The sequence below is a fragment of the Solea solea genome, chromosome 21, assembly GCF_958295425.1.
Source record: "Solea solea chromosome 21, fSolSol10.1, whole genome shotgun sequence".
Taxonomy (NCBI): Eukaryota; Metazoa; Chordata; class Actinopteri; order Pleuronectiformes; family Soleidae; genus Solea; species Solea solea.
Genome location: NC_081154.1, coordinates 131,868 through 146,619, shown reverse-complemented (window position 1 = coordinate 146,619; position 14,752 = coordinate 131,868). Strand labels below are relative to the sequence as shown.

General features: G+C 51.2%; 1 protein-coding gene across 1 annotated transcript; it reads left to right on the top strand.

Moving 5' to 3' along the window:
* Positions 1-99: 99 nt before the first annotated feature.
* On the top strand, positions 100-14,452 carry heatr1 (HEAT repeat containing 1). Its single transcript, XM_058620697.1, has 45 exons — positions 100-283; positions 414-546; positions 1,169-1,328; positions 1,421-1,637; positions 2,083-2,224; positions 2,307-2,408; positions 2,532-2,672; positions 2,821-3,032; positions 3,125-3,258; positions 3,332-3,413; positions 3,485-3,574; positions 3,646-3,763; positions 3,886-4,086; positions 4,170-4,258; positions 4,374-4,570; positions 4,804-4,925; positions 5,014-5,214; positions 5,349-5,502; positions 5,626-5,774; positions 5,853-6,045; positions 6,168-6,340; positions 6,416-6,580; positions 6,657-6,896; positions 7,017-7,148; positions 7,234-7,337; positions 7,472-7,618; positions 7,690-7,802; positions 7,882-8,003; positions 9,175-9,303; positions 9,385-9,609; positions 9,709-9,832; positions 9,980-10,152; positions 10,245-10,297; positions 10,395-10,518; positions 10,650-10,796; positions 11,391-11,725; positions 11,806-11,956; positions 12,039-12,215; positions 12,399-12,533; positions 12,643-12,747; positions 13,159-13,321; positions 13,400-13,542; positions 13,687-13,845; positions 13,962-14,070; positions 14,311-14,452. Exons 3-45 carry the CDS (start codon positions 1,187-1,189, stop codon positions 14,397-14,399), a joined length of 6,423 nt encoding a protein of 2,140 aa, XP_058476680.1. The 5' UTR covers positions 100-283; positions 414-546; positions 1,169-1,186; the 3' UTR covers positions 14,400-14,452.
* The last annotated feature ends 300 nt before the right edge of the window (positions 14,453-14,752 follow it).

Below are 14,752 nucleotides of genomic sequence, written 5' to 3'. Positions count from 1 at the left end.
TGACGATAGCATGCGCATTTCACCGCGAATGTTACCACCCACCAGTAAGTTTACTTGGAGAGCTCCACCTTAGCTCCACCTTAGCTCCACCTTGTCCCTGCGAGAGTGCAGGCGAGGGAGGAAGAGCGGTATTATGTCAACGCGGAGGGACAAGTGTGCTGTTGGTGGCTGCACAGTGGAGCACAGTGTTTTACACTGGGGCGCTGTTCCCATCTCAGCTGACTGAGGGCATGAAAGAAGAAAAGTGAAAAAATGTCATGGCGAGTGGAAATATTTACGTAACGTACGTACGGTATTCACAGAGATTGTCATTTGCACAAATTAAATGACGTAATTTTCTGACCGTTTATAACTAAAGCCCAACTCTGTCTGAAAAGAAAATGGTGATTGTTGTTGTTTTTGTTAAAACACAGGCGAAGGCGGAAGTGAGCTGCAGTGAATCATCTCCCTGCCGCAGGAAGCGTCAAAGTTATTTGAACCGGAAGCAGAATCATCGCGAGGTCATTTCTTCCACCAACAACGTGTTTGTTGAGTAACAGAGAAAAGGTCTGCTTTTCTTCTTCTCATCTTCTTTCTACTCTGTGTGTTTTCACACTTTTGTGACGGGATTCAAACTTTAAATGTCTTTGGTTTACAGACGTTTTTCCTCCACGTTCTCCAGGTTTTATGTTTAAACAGCTAGCAACAGCTAGCCGAAACACAGCAAACACACATGTTTAACAGCTAATTAAGGAAGGCTCATTTAAACCGACCGAGTTGTTGTTGTGCGTTGTAACGTGTTCGTGAGTGTTAGCGGAGAACTCTCCGCACTCTCTGCACTCGTAAACCGGCACATTTTACTCACTGGAACTTACGTACGCACTGAACTCCACTGACATAACTGCGTATGTAAAGTTCCCTCGTGTGTCAGAAAGAGATCGCGTGTGATTTTAAGTGGTTTTAATACTTCACCTTAACCAAAATGTTTCGCTCTTTAATTCGGCATGAATTAATGTTAGCGTAAAGTCACTTGAATAGCGTTCTTTTGACGTCTCCCTTCACCAATAGTGTCTAATTTTCATTTCTGTCTGCATGTTTGTTTATAGAATAATTCGAAGAATATCATTGACATAATAAAACAATGTATCATTATACAATATGACGTAATAATAATAATATTCTGTGTCAGATTAAAGAAAGCATTGCCATGACGTCGTTGGCTCATCAGCTGAAGCGCCTGGCGCTGCCTCAGAGTGACCCTGACCTGTTGACCCGCAGTGAGGTCGTCTCGCTGCTCTTTGACCCCAAAGATGCAGCCACCATGGACAGAAGCACCTTCTATGCCCTGGGTAAGCCCCACCCCCCTCATTTGCTGTCCTCCACTTCTCTTTAACGGTCAAACTTTTAACCCCGCCCCCTCTGACGTCGTCGCCGCCTCCAGGCTGCACCGGGCTCGAGGAGCTGCTGGGAATCGAACCGTTGTTCCTGGAGTTCCAGGACACGCTGTTCAGCCGTGCGTCGCTGACACTGGAGCGAAGCGTTCAGTCCAAAGACGTGAACGCCAAACTGGACGCCGGCATCTCGCTCTTCCTCGCCCGCCTCTCGCCGTACTTCCTCCTCAAACCAGCTCACAAGTGTCTGGAGTGGCTGATCCACCGGTACGTCCTTGCACGCCGCCGTCACCGCCGTGTTCACGTGTTGTCGTTTGTGTTGACGTCGTTTGTGTTGACGTTGTTGTTTGTGTTGTTGTTTGCGTTGATATTGTTTGTGTTGACGTTGTTTGTGTTGACATTGTTTGTGTTGTCGTTTGTGTTGACGTTGTTTGTGTTGTTGTTTGCGTTGATGTTGTTTGTGTTGTCGTTTGTGTTGACGTCGTTTGTGTTGACATCGTTTGTGTTGACGTTGTTTGTGTTGACGCTTGGTTTGACGCTTGTGTTGATGTTGTTTGTGTCGTCATTTGTGTTAAAGTTTATGTTTGTGTTGACGTTGTTTGTGTTGACGTTGTTTGTGTTGTCGTTTTGTCTTGACGTTGTCGTTGTTTGTCTTGTTTGCGTTGACGTTGTTTGTGTCGTTTGTGTTGACGTTGTCGTTTGTGTGTGGTAGCTTCCACGTGCACCTGTACAACGCGGACGCTCTGCTCGCCTGCGTTCTTCCGTACCACGACACCAAAGTGTTCGTCAGAGTTTTGCAGCTGCTGAAGATCGGAGACTCCACCCACCGCTGGAACTGGCTGCACTGCCTCCAGGTCTGACCCCCTGACCTTTGACCTCTGCCCTCTGCCGTCCTCTCAGCGGCATTTACAGAGTGTTGTGTTTGTGTTTGTGTAGAAAGCGGGTGTGCCGTTGTCCAGAGCAGCTCTGGTCACTCACTGTTACACTGACCTGAGCTTCATGGACTTCATCTGCACCCTCGTAACCCGCAGCATCCAGGTAAGTACACCTGGAGAGGAGGCGGGGCCTAATACATCCAGAGGAGAAGCCATGTTGGTTTTCATGTGTGCGAAAGACTGACTCGTCCCTCTCCTCTGACTCCTCCTCCTCCTCGTCCTGCAGGCGTACTCTGGACACTCGGGGAGTTGTCCTCAGCTCAGAGTGATCTTCTCCTTCTACGCGTCCACCGTCGTCTCCGCTCTGGACGCCGTGGACTCGGTGTCTGACGCCATCATCGCCAAACTTCTGCCGTTTGTCCAGAGGGTGAGGAAGTTGGCTTGTCATTCACTGTTTGACTGCGGGACTGTATGACCACAACTCATACAGTCTGCTCCTTCTTCTTGTCCTCCTCCTAATGCTCCTCCTCCTCCTGCTGCTGCTCCTCCTCCTCCTCCTCCTCCTTCTCCTGCAGGGTCTGAAGTCGTCTCTGAGTGACTACAAAGCTGCCAGTTACATGCTGGTGTGTGAGTTGTCGGTGAAGGTTTTGATGGACCAGGGTCTGGTGGACAGTCTGTCGGTCCACGTCTGCAGGTCTCTGGTCAAAGACCCGGTCCTGGCTAAAGAAGGTCTGGGCTGCCTCATCGTGCTGCTGCAGCACCAGAAAGAGGGCGCTGCCGGACACAGGTAGATGGCGCTTCCTCTTTATGTGAAGCACACATCCTACGGTCAGACTGTCCTCCTAGTGTCTCACCCGTCTCACCCGTCTCGGTCCTCAGAGCTCTCAGTCAGCTGTGCTCGATGCCAACGCTGGTCTCTACGCTGCACGTCATGGCCGCGGTTCACGATGTCTCTCCTCTCCTGACCCGCCTGCTGCCGTACCTGATCCACCGGGTCTTCACCTGCAGCTCAGGTGAGCACTGAGGGTGTGATGTCATCAGTGTCAGGTCAGGGGCGGTGTTTACCTGCTGTGTCTCTGCTCACAGGTGAGACGGACGAGCTGGCTTTACTGGATTCTGTCCTGAAGACGGTTCCTCTGACCGGAGGTCTGGACCAAACCGTGGCGCGGTGAGTCCACATGGGTCTGAGTCTTTTGTGTTGTCAGAGGTCAGCACTGATGTCTGTCTGTCTGTCTGTAGTTTGCTGTTGCTGGAGTATCTGAGTCAGACGGACATCTCTGCTGAGAAGGACCGGCGTCTGCTGCCTGTCGTCAGACTCTTTGAGTCCAGGTACAAACAGATTTGTCAGAGGTCAGAGGTCAGAAGTCACACCGTGAACCCTCATGTTTCTCCTCCTGCAGATACTCCGGAGCGCTGGAGGCTGTCCTCGCAGGTCATGTTACCGACCTCAGCAGCCCCGAGCACAAACGTCTGTTTCATCACTTCCTGTTGTTGTCTGTGAGCGGCGGAAAGTTCCAGGTGTGTGTGTCTGTGTGTGCGCGTGTCTGTGTGTGTCTGTGTCTGTGTGTGTGTTGTGTAGATTGTGGACGACTTGGACACGTCTCTGTTGTCTTCCTCTCATGTGTGTGTTTGTTGTGTAGATTGTGGACGACATGGAAACGTCTCTGTTCCTCAGCCTCAAACATCCGCTGCCGTCGGTTCGAGTCTCGGCCGTGGAGCATTTGATGGGCGTGGTCTCGTCTCAGCAGAGTCTGGACACGCCCTTCCTGAAAGACGCCGTCACAGATCGTCTGAATGACGACGTGCCCGAGGTCGTGGCTGCCGCTCTCAAAGTCCTGGAGGTCAGTGCTGGCTGCTGTTACCATGGAAACGGCCCTTTTACATCAGTGTCTTTTTAATCGTTCTTATATTTCTGTTGTTTCAGGAGCTGTTTGATGTTTTGGAGCCAGAGCACACGGAGACATGTTTACTGTCACTGATGCACAGAGAGGACGTGTGTGTGTCTGAGCAGTGGTCAGTGACAAACACACACACGTTTACTGTCACTGTGTGTGTCTGAGCAGTGGTCAGTGACACGATGTGTTCATGTACGTCTGTAAATTGCAGTTATTGTGTTGTTCTCCTCCAGGCTGCCGGTGCTGAAGGAGGCGGTGCGTTTACTCTCCGACCCTCGGCTGGGAAAGGGCGGCGCTGTCGGCTGGAAGCTGCTTCCCTTTCTGGTGATCAGTGACGCTCGGCCTGACTCGGCTCAGCTGAGACTCGCTGCCTGCGTCGCCCGCTCCTCTGTCCTCGCCCGACACCCGCTCACCGTCACCTGGGCGAAAGGTAACAACGTCAAATTCAGACCATGCTGAGCTGATTCAATGTTTCCTGTTCGCACCTGTTCTCTCTCACCTATTCTCATCTGTTCTCTCCTGTTCTCTCTCTCCTGTTCTCTCCTGTTCTCACCTGTCTACCTGTTCTCATCTGCTCTCTCACCTGTTCTCATCTGCTCTCTCATCTGCTCTCTCACCTGTTCTCTCACCTGTTCTATCACCTGTTCTCATCTATTCTCTCAGAGATGGAGCAGCTGGTGAAGAAAAGCTGTGTGCGTAACTTTGTGGGTGTGGTTAATGAGCGTCTCGTGTCCACGCTGACCAACAACCTGGCAAACATGGAGCACTTTTCCAAACGGGAAGCGGTAAGTTTTTAATTTCAGTCTGGATTCTGTGATGAATTGCAGATGATGAGCAGCAGGTGGCGCTCTGTTTTTCTTTCTCCTCTCACAGCTGGAGAAACTGGCTCTGCTGGTGGAGGAGCAGCGAGGCTCCGCCCTCAGGGACCGGATGTCCTTCCTGGTGCTGACCCAGACTCTGCTGCTCAGCCTGGGTGAGCTGAGCGGGACGCAGCACCTGCTCACTGCTCACAGGCTGTACACGCTGCTGGAGCGCCCCCTGCTGGAGCTCATCAGCACAGAGGCAGAGGCTCAGGTGAGACCTTTCACACGTTTAATCACGGATGAGAAGAGTCTTTTATTTTGAAAACTGTGTGGTCTTTTATTTAGAAAAGTCCATTGTTGTGTTTTAGTCTCATCTTATTTCTTTGACTTCCTGTGTGTTGACAGGAAGTGGAGCGTCCCGTGTCTGTCCCCTCTTCTTTCCCCGAGGCTCTGACTCTGTTGGTGAACGGCTGCGAGCGGCGAGGATACGTTTACGCTCTGATGACGCTGCTGCAACACTTTATCTCCTTCCTGAAATGTCACGATACTTCCTTTAAAGGTGTGTGTGTGTGTGTGTGTGTGTGTGTGTGTCTGTCTGTCTGTGTGTGTCTGTGCAACCAGCTATATACAGTAAAATCACTTTAATACAAGAACAATCCAAAAGTCTGTGTCTGTCCGTCAGGTGACTCGTGGTGGAATCCAGAGAAGATGGACACAAACAGCTGTTGTTACCTGGGACTTCTGTGTCGTGTCTTCAGTGTTGTCGTCAGCGGCGCCGCAGATGGGACAACCGCGAGCAGCTTCAGGCCGCTGATGAAGCTCCTCCTCCAGGTGAGATTTAAAAACTGTGATGTCACAGAGATCTGGTTCCCGGTGCAGTGTCGGTGACGTGGTCTCCGTCTGTCTCAGGTCCATCTGCGTGAGCCGCTGATGCTCTTCAGGTTCCTGTGTCTGCTGTGGGGCTACGGCGGTAACCATGACGACCAGCTGGACTTGAAGGTGGACGCTGTCCTGCAGACTCGCACTCTGCGCATGGGCGGAGCTATTCTGAGCGTCCAGCCGCTCGCTACACTGGAGGAGCTGTCGGCCGCAGACTCACCAGGTCAGAACCAACTGCTAATCTGTGTTTATGCCAGAGGTTAACCAGAGATTAACCTGTGTTTAAACCTGTCTATCTGCATGTCTGTCTCTCTCTCTCTGTTTATCTGCCTGTCTGTCTCTCAGTGATCCCGTCCCTGCTGTCTTGTCTCTCGTCTCCGCTGCGTGACGTCCGGCGCTCGGCCGTCGCCGCCCTGCAGAGTTTTTCGGGTGTGGCCTCGTCTCTTTATCAGCCAATCACAGAGAAGCTGCTGATGACATCAGAGGAGATCATCGCTGACCCCGCCTACCTGAGCACGGTGAGAACGCCGCCACTGTTCCGCCGGTTGTGGTTAGGCTGTTTTTGACCTGTGACCCCTGCTGTGACCCCGTAGGCTCTCGCCGTCCTCGATGACGAGACGTCGTCCAGTAAAGTGGGGACGCGTCGGGAGACGCTGCGAGCGTCCATGCAGCAGCTGCTGCAGAGCGTCCACACGTCCCGCTGTCCGTCCTACAGCGCCACTGCGCTACTGCAAGCGCTGAGCCTCGTTAACGGAGAGGTGAGGGTTCCACGCCACACGCGCAGGTAATGCCACTCACTAACTGATGTCTAACTCCGCCCCCTGTGTCCCTTAGTCCGTCCTGTCGGGTCTGCTTCCTCTTCTGGACCGGCTCCTGGAGCAGAGTCCCGACACGCCGGCGCTGCTGCGCTCCGAGGCTCAGCTCGCGCAGCTGGTCCTCGCCAAGTTCAACGAGACGTCGGCCGTGCTGCTGACCAAAGACCAGACCAGTCTGGATCTGTTCGTCCGGGCTCTGAAGACCTCGACCCAGCTGCACCCCGACGTCCCCAGCTGCCAGATCAGTGCGCTGGAACAGGTCAGCCCTGCCACTTCAACCTGAGATTAAAACAGGGATAAATCTGTGTTTAATCCAGGATTAAAACAGGGATAAACCTGTGTTCAAACCGGGTCTCCTTGTCTCGTCTCCTCTCCTCAGATCACAAAGTCGTTCTTCTCAGCTCTCGGAGACGAGAAGGTTCAGCAGAAGCTGCTGACGGTGATGTTTGACCTGCTGCTGGAGAACCAGAGCCCCCTGGTGGCCAATACCATCAACAGTGTCTTTAAAGGGGTGAGTCAGCAGCTGTCCTCTCCTGTCTCCTCTCCTCTGTCCTCTCCTGTGTCCTCTCCTTCATGTCCACTGTTGTCTCTGCCAGATCTCGGTCGATGGTCAACTCGTGGCCAATGAGCTGTCTCCACCAGAGAGGCCGAGAGGGACGGAGACCGTGCAGCAGACCAGGCGGAGCAAGATGTCTCTGAGGTACTGAACCAGGTCTTGGTCTGATCCTGAGACTGAACCAGGTTTAAGTCTGATCCTGGGACTCTGAACCAGGTTTAAGTCCGATCCTGAACCAGGTTTTATTATTGGTGCATAAAGTGATTTTCATTGTTCAGGAAACCTCAGGACGGTGGCGAGGTTTGTCCAGAAGGGGGCGCTGTGCCGTGGCAGAGAGTCACGTTGATCCTGGAGCTGCTGCAGCATAAGAAGAAGCTGAAGAGAGGTCACACTCTGGTGCCGGTGCTGTTCTCTCTGCTCTCCAGGTACACTTGGGTGTGTGGGCGGGGCGTGTGAGGTCATGTGACCTGGTCTCACTCGGGTCTTCTGTCTGCAGGAGTCTGGAGCCGAGCTCGGTGGATCACATGGAGTACACCAAGCAGCTGCTGCTCAGCTGTCTGCTCAACATCTGCCACAGACTGTCTCCTGAAGGCGGAGCCCCGCCCCCCGGTACGTGCACACTGCGCTGTGGGCGGAGTTTAATGACTGTGGCACTTGTCTCTGAGTTCTGCTGCTCTGGTCTGTGCAGATGTTCTGGAGGAGGATAAGTTCAGCGTGGAGCTGGTGGTTCAGTGCATCAGAGCGACGGACGTGCCGCAGACGCATCATCACGCTCTGCTGCTGCTCGCCACCGCCGCCACCATTTTCCCTGTGAGTCTGAAACACATGATCGTGTCTTTATCTACGTCACATGATCGTCTTTATCTACGTCACATGATCGTGTCTTTATCTACGCCACATGATCGTCTTTATCTGCGTCACATGATCGCGTCTTCATCTACGTCACATGATCGTGTCTTTATCTACGTCACATGATCGCGTCTTTATCTACGTCACATGATCGTCTTTATCTACGTCACATGATCGTGTCTTTATCTGCGTCACATGATCGCGTCTTTATCTACGTCACATGATCGCGTCTTTATCTACGTCACATGATCGCGTCTTTATCTACGTCACATGATCGTCTTTATCTACGTCACATGATCGTGTCTTTATCTACGTCACATAATCGTCTTTATCTACGTCACATGATCGTGTCTTTATCTACGTCACATAATCGTCTTTATCTACGTCACATGATCGTGTCTTTATCTACGTCACATGATCGTCTTTATCTACGTCACATGATCGTCTTTATCTACATCACATGATCGCGTCTTTATCTACGTCACGTGATCGCGTTTTTATCTACGTCACGTGATCGCGTCTTTATCTACGTCACATGATCGTGTCTTTATCTGCGTCACATGATCGTCTTTATCTGCGTCACATGATCGTCTTTATCTGCGTCACATGATCACGTCTATCTACGTCACATGATCACGTCTATCTACGTCACATGATCGTCTTTATCTACGTCACATGACCGTGTCTTTATCTACGTCACATGATCGCGTCTTTATCTACGTCACGTGATCGCGTTTTTATCTACGTCACGTGATCGCGTCTTTATCTACGTCACATGATCGTGTCTTTATCTGCGTCACATGATCGTCTTTATCTACGTCACATGATCGTCTTTATCTACGTCACATGATCGTCTTTATCTACATCACATGATCGCGTCTTTATCTACGTCACGTGATCGCGTTTTTATCTACGTCACGTGATCGCGTCTTTATCTACGTCACATGATCGTGTCTTTATCTACGTCACATGATCGTGTCTTGATCTGCGTCACATGATCGTCTTTATCTACGTCACATGATCGTCTTTATCTACGTCACATGATCACATCTTTATCTATGTCGTGCGCGTGTACCAGCGTGCGTGTGTGTGGTGAAAACACTGACCTGTGACTCCTCGCCGCCCCCTGCAGGAGAAAGTCCTTCACAACATCATGCCCATCTTCACCTTCATGGGTGCGAACATCCTGCGTCTGGACGACGTCTACAGCTTCAGAGTCATCGACAAGACGGTTGAGATGGTCATACCTGCGCTCATCAAGGTCAGGTCGCCGTCGCAGCCGCCGCCCCCGCCGTCCGCTCTGAATGTAAAGTGTTTAAATATTAGTCTCCTCCCCCTTCAGGCCCACCCGCTCCCTGATGGTCAGTCTTCGTCTCACGTCCTCGCCGTCGTCACTAAAATCATGCACGTGTTCGCCGACGCGCTGCCACATGTGCCCGACCACCGCCGCCTGCCCATCCTCGCCCAGCTGGTGACCACGCTGGGCCCCGCCCACTTCCTCTGGGTCCTCATGCTCCTCCTTTTCAAGCTGCACGCCGTCCAGGCAGCGAGCTCCACGAGTGAAAGGGTGAGACAGACACACAAACACAGACAGACACACATCCTGGGATGAGACTGTAGAGAATGAGGTAATCGTGTCTGTGTGTGTGTGTGTGTGTGTGTGTAGGACGTTGGTGAGGACACAGAGTTGTGGGTCAGTGTGTGTTGTCACTTTGAGGTCAGTGATGTCATCACCACCATCATCAGAGTTCTGAAGTTCCTCCAGCAGCTGCCGCACGACGACCATCACAGTGAGAGGGTTATTGATTCTTAACAACACAACTCTATGAATGAGTGAATGAATAAATGAAACCTTCTTCCTCTTCTCCTCTTTCTTCCTCTTCTCCTTCTTCCTCCTCCTTCTTCCTCTTCTCCTTCTTCCTCTTCTCCTTCTTCAGCTCCGTTGAAACACAGCGTCAGTCGCCGAGGAGCAAAGAAGAAGGGGGAGGAGCATGAGGAGGAGCTTATCTTCAGCGTGGACGCTCACAGCAGCAAAGAGCTGAGACACTTCATGTTCCTCAGCGTGTCGTTCGCGGCTCAGCTGCTCGGCTCGGACACCTTCATTGCTAAGGTGAGCGGCGTTTCCATGGAAACCTGACCCTGAAAGATTCTTCCCTTAATTATGGACAAGAATCCAAACGTGTCTTTATTTCCTCGTCTCAGGTCGCTGACGGCGGTGACGTCATGGACGAGCCTCTGCAGCAGCTGCAGCAGAGGTTAGCCCTGCCCCCTCCTGACTACGAACTCAGTGTGTGTTTGTTCCGTGTGAAGACGCAGCTGAACTGTGTGTGTGTGTGTGTGCGCGTGTGTCAGGTTGTTGGAGGAGATCTTGCGTCACATCCTCAGCGTCGCTCGCGGTGTCGAGGTCAACGCCGACAAACCCAGTGCCAAGTTCTGGAGAGTTCTGCTGAACAAGAGCTACGACGTCCTGGACAAGGTCTGAGACGACCACATCACCATGGTTACACACTGACACTGTCTATATATGTAACATATGAATGTTACAGCACTGTTTGTCAGGTCGAGGTCAGCTGACTCCCTGAATGATGTTGTGATGTCGTTGCTCAGGTCAACGCTCTGTTGCCCACGGATACGTTCATCACGGTGATGAAGGGGCTGATGGGAAATCAGCTGTCGTCAGTGAGGAGGAAAGCGATGGAGCTGCTGAACAACAAACTGCAGAGAACCACTGCAGTGACCTTTGACCTGCAGCAGGTCAAACACTCACATGCTCACATTTTCACGTGTTCACATTCTCAAACGCTCACACATTCACACGCTCAAACATTCACATATTCACACGTTCACACACTCACATGTTCACACATTCACATGCTCACACATTCAAACGCTCACATGTTCACACACTCACAAAGTCACATATTCACACACTCGCATATTCACGTGTTCACGTGCTCAAACACTCACATGTTAACATGTTCGCAAGCTCACACATTCACATTGTCACACATTCACACGCTCACAGTAACATATTCACACGCTCACATTCACATGTTCACATGCTCAAACACTCACATGTTCACACATTCACACGCTCATATATTCACACGCTCACACATTCACACGCTCACACATTCATACATTCACACGCTCACACATTCACACATTCATACATTCACACGCTCACACATTCACACGCTCATATATTCACACGCTCATATATTCACATGCTCACGTGTTCACACATTCACACGCTCACAAATTCACATATTCACACGCTCATATATTCACATGCTCACGCGCTCACACATTCACACACTCACGTCCCTAACAAACGTCCGTCTCCAGGTGGACATGCTGCTCCAGCTGACCCCCGACCTGCTGAGCATTGTGGGTAAAGGTCACACTTGGGTGCCACAGCAGGAGGCGGAGCAAGAGCAGGAGGCGGAACAAGAGAACGAGGCGGAGCAAGCCATCAACCGACAGACGGCGCTGTACAGCCTCAAGCTTCTCTGCCGCAAGTTCGGCGCCGACCACCAGGAGGCGTTTGTCCCCGTGCTGCTGCAGACGGTGGACATCATCGCATCAGGAGACGAAGACAAGAACGTGACGGGCAGCGCACTGCTCTGCGCCGCCGAGGTGCTCGCCGCGCTCAAGGCGCTCGCTATCCCTCAGTTACCCAGGTGAGTGGGACAGGACGGAGGACAGACAACAATGTCCAGGACGGGGACTTGAGTGACCGTGTGTCCTCGTATGTCCTCAGGTTGGTGCCGGCCGTTCTCCACACACTGACGGACAGGAAGCAGCTGCTGACCAATGAGGTTTATCTGCTGAGCGCGGTCACCGCCCTCCACAGAGTCACCGAGACACTGCCGCACTTCATCAGCCCGTACCTGCAGGACATCGCTGTCCAGGTGAGACACCTGAAGACACCTGAAGACACCTCAGGACACCTGAAGACGCAGCAACACCTGTCCACTCTTTGTCCTCCTGCAGGTGTGTCGGCTGACGCGGCTGGTGGAGAACTCCTCCTCTTCCTCCTTGTCTTCGTCCTTCGTCCAGTTGTCTCTGCGTCTCGTCTCTCTCAGGAAAACCCTCGCCACACAGCTGCCCCCCAGGGTCCTACTGCCCGCCCTCTCCAGGTGCTACAGCTTCATGGTCGTCGATAAGAAGGTGAGGGATATGGAGGTGATTGTCTCACAGAGACAGTAAGAGACAGTGAGAGACCGTGTGATGCAATCAGCCTTTGGAGGCGGGGCCTGTTTGTCTGTTTAGTTTGATTTTTCTTATTGGTGCTGGAGGTTGTTTTTTGGGACCATGTGTGAACCAGGTTTGACCTCTCTGACCTCTCCTCAGGCTCAGCTGGGGGCGCTGATGAGCATGCTGAAGGATCACATCACTCACATGGAGAAGGATCAGCTGAGCTTCCACCAATCAGAGCTCACCTCCTTCTTCCTCACCGCCCTCGACTTCCGTGCCCGACACTGTCAGGTGAGTCTGTCTCTGGTCACGTGACACCAGCAGCAGGTCAGTCTGTCTCTGGTCACGTGACACCAGCATCAGAGTTTCTGTGACGTCACAAACTTTCATTTGTTTCCAGGGCGACCTGGAGAAAACGTCAGAGGTCGAGGGTCATGTGATCGACTGTCTTCTCGCCATGGTGATGAAACTGTCTGAGGTCACGTTCAGACCGCTCTTCTTCAAGGTAACGGGTTTTTCTTCTGTTAACTCCGTGTTTTTCTCCCGTTAACTCTGTGTTTTTGTCCCGTTAACTGTTTTTGTCCCGTTAAAACCGTGTTTTTGTTCCGTTAACACCGTGTTTTTGTCCCGTTAACACCGTGTTTTTCTCCCGTTAACTCTGTGTTTTTCTCCCGTTAACTCTGTGTTTTTGTCTCGTTAACTCCGTGTTTTTGTCCCGTTAACTCCATGTTTTTCTCCCGTTAACTCTGTTTTTCTCCCGTTAACACCGTGTTTTTGTCCCGTTAACACCGTGTTTTTCTCCCGTTAACTCTGTGTTTTTGTCTCGTTAACTCCGTGTTTTTGTCCCGTTAACTCCGTGTTTTTTCTCCCGTTAACTCTGTTTTTCTCCCGTTAACTCTGTGTTTTTGTTCCGCAGCTCTTTGACTGGAGTAAATCGGACAGCCGCGATCGCCTGTTGACATTTTACCGACTCTCCGACTGCGTCGCAGAGCGACTCAAAGGTCTGTTCGTGCTGTTTGCTGGAAATCTGGTGACAGCTTTTTCGGACGTGCTGCGACAGAAGCACAGCGCCACCTCAGGTGAACATTGATCAGGTTTGCGCTGATTGTTGTGTTTGGATGAAAGACGTGACGTTGACGTGGTTTTGTGGTCGTCAGATTTGTCTCAGGTGGACGAACAGAAGACGTCTCTGCTGCTGCAGTTTGTCCTCGACTGTCTCTATAAGATCTTCCTCTACGACTCGCAGCACTTTCTGAGTAAGGAGCGAGCCGACGCCCTCCTCAGCCCGCTGGTCGACCAGGTCAGAAGTCACCACCACAAATGATGTGTTCAGGATTAACTTTATTAGCACTCCAGTCTTTTTTATCTACATGCAACTTTTATTTTATAAAATATTTATTGTGCTTGTGCTTGTGTGTGTGTGTGTGTGTGTGTGTGTGTACAGTTGGAGAACATGGTGGGTGGGCAGGAGGTCTACCAGCAGAGGGTGGTCAAACACCTGGTTCCATGTGTAGGTCAGTTCTCTGTGGCTCTGGCCGACGACTCTGAGTGGAAAACTCTCAACTATCAGATTCTGCTGAAGACGAGACACAGCAACGCTAAAGTGAGACTCACTCACTCACTCGATATTCGATACTAACTCACTCACACAGCCTGAATCACTTTGTGTTCATCCTTTCATTTCTGTGGTGAATAAGTGATTATGCTCCTCCCCTTCAGGTGCGCTTCGCTGCTCTGCTAATGCTAAAGGAGTTAGCATCGAAACTGAAGGAGAATTATGTGATTCTGCTGCCAGAGAGTGTTCCATTCATGGCTGAACTGATGGAGGGTGAGACACACACTCACACAGACACACTCACAGACAAATGTTTAAATGTAAAGGTCAAATGTGTAAAACAGTGACCACTAGTGTTTAAAATGGTTACTGCAGTTCCAATTATAGCGTCTCATGAGAGTCATCAGGATTTATTTAGATTTTATGGCTGTAAAATTGGAAGGAACCTGGAACTGACTTCCTGTTTGCCTGCGAGCGCTTCCTGTGTGTGACCAGGGTGCGTTTGTTTTTCAGATGAGTGCGAGGAGGTGGAGCAGCAGGTTCACAAAGTCATTCAGGAGATGGAGAACATTCTGGGAGAACCTCTGCAAAGCTACTTCTAACACACACACACACACAGGAAATGCTTCAGACTAAAATAAAAAAGTGATCAGAAGTTTGTGTGTTTTCTGGGTTCTGAGTGAGAAAGTGACAAACACACACACACACACACTGGTGCCTCCATCATTAAGTTCAAATGTCTGATTTTGTCTCCAGTGTTTGAAATCCAATGTTCAGGTTGACGTCAGTGACACCAAGTGACCACACGAAGCCGCAGAGGACCAGCAGCCCCTGTGATTCTCTCTCTGGACTCTGGTGTGGCAGAGTGAGTGGTTTGTCAGCAGGAGGGAAAATTCCAAAGCCGTTGTCATTGTAACAGTGATGAGTGGATGAAAGGAGGCGTCTCCTTTCATCC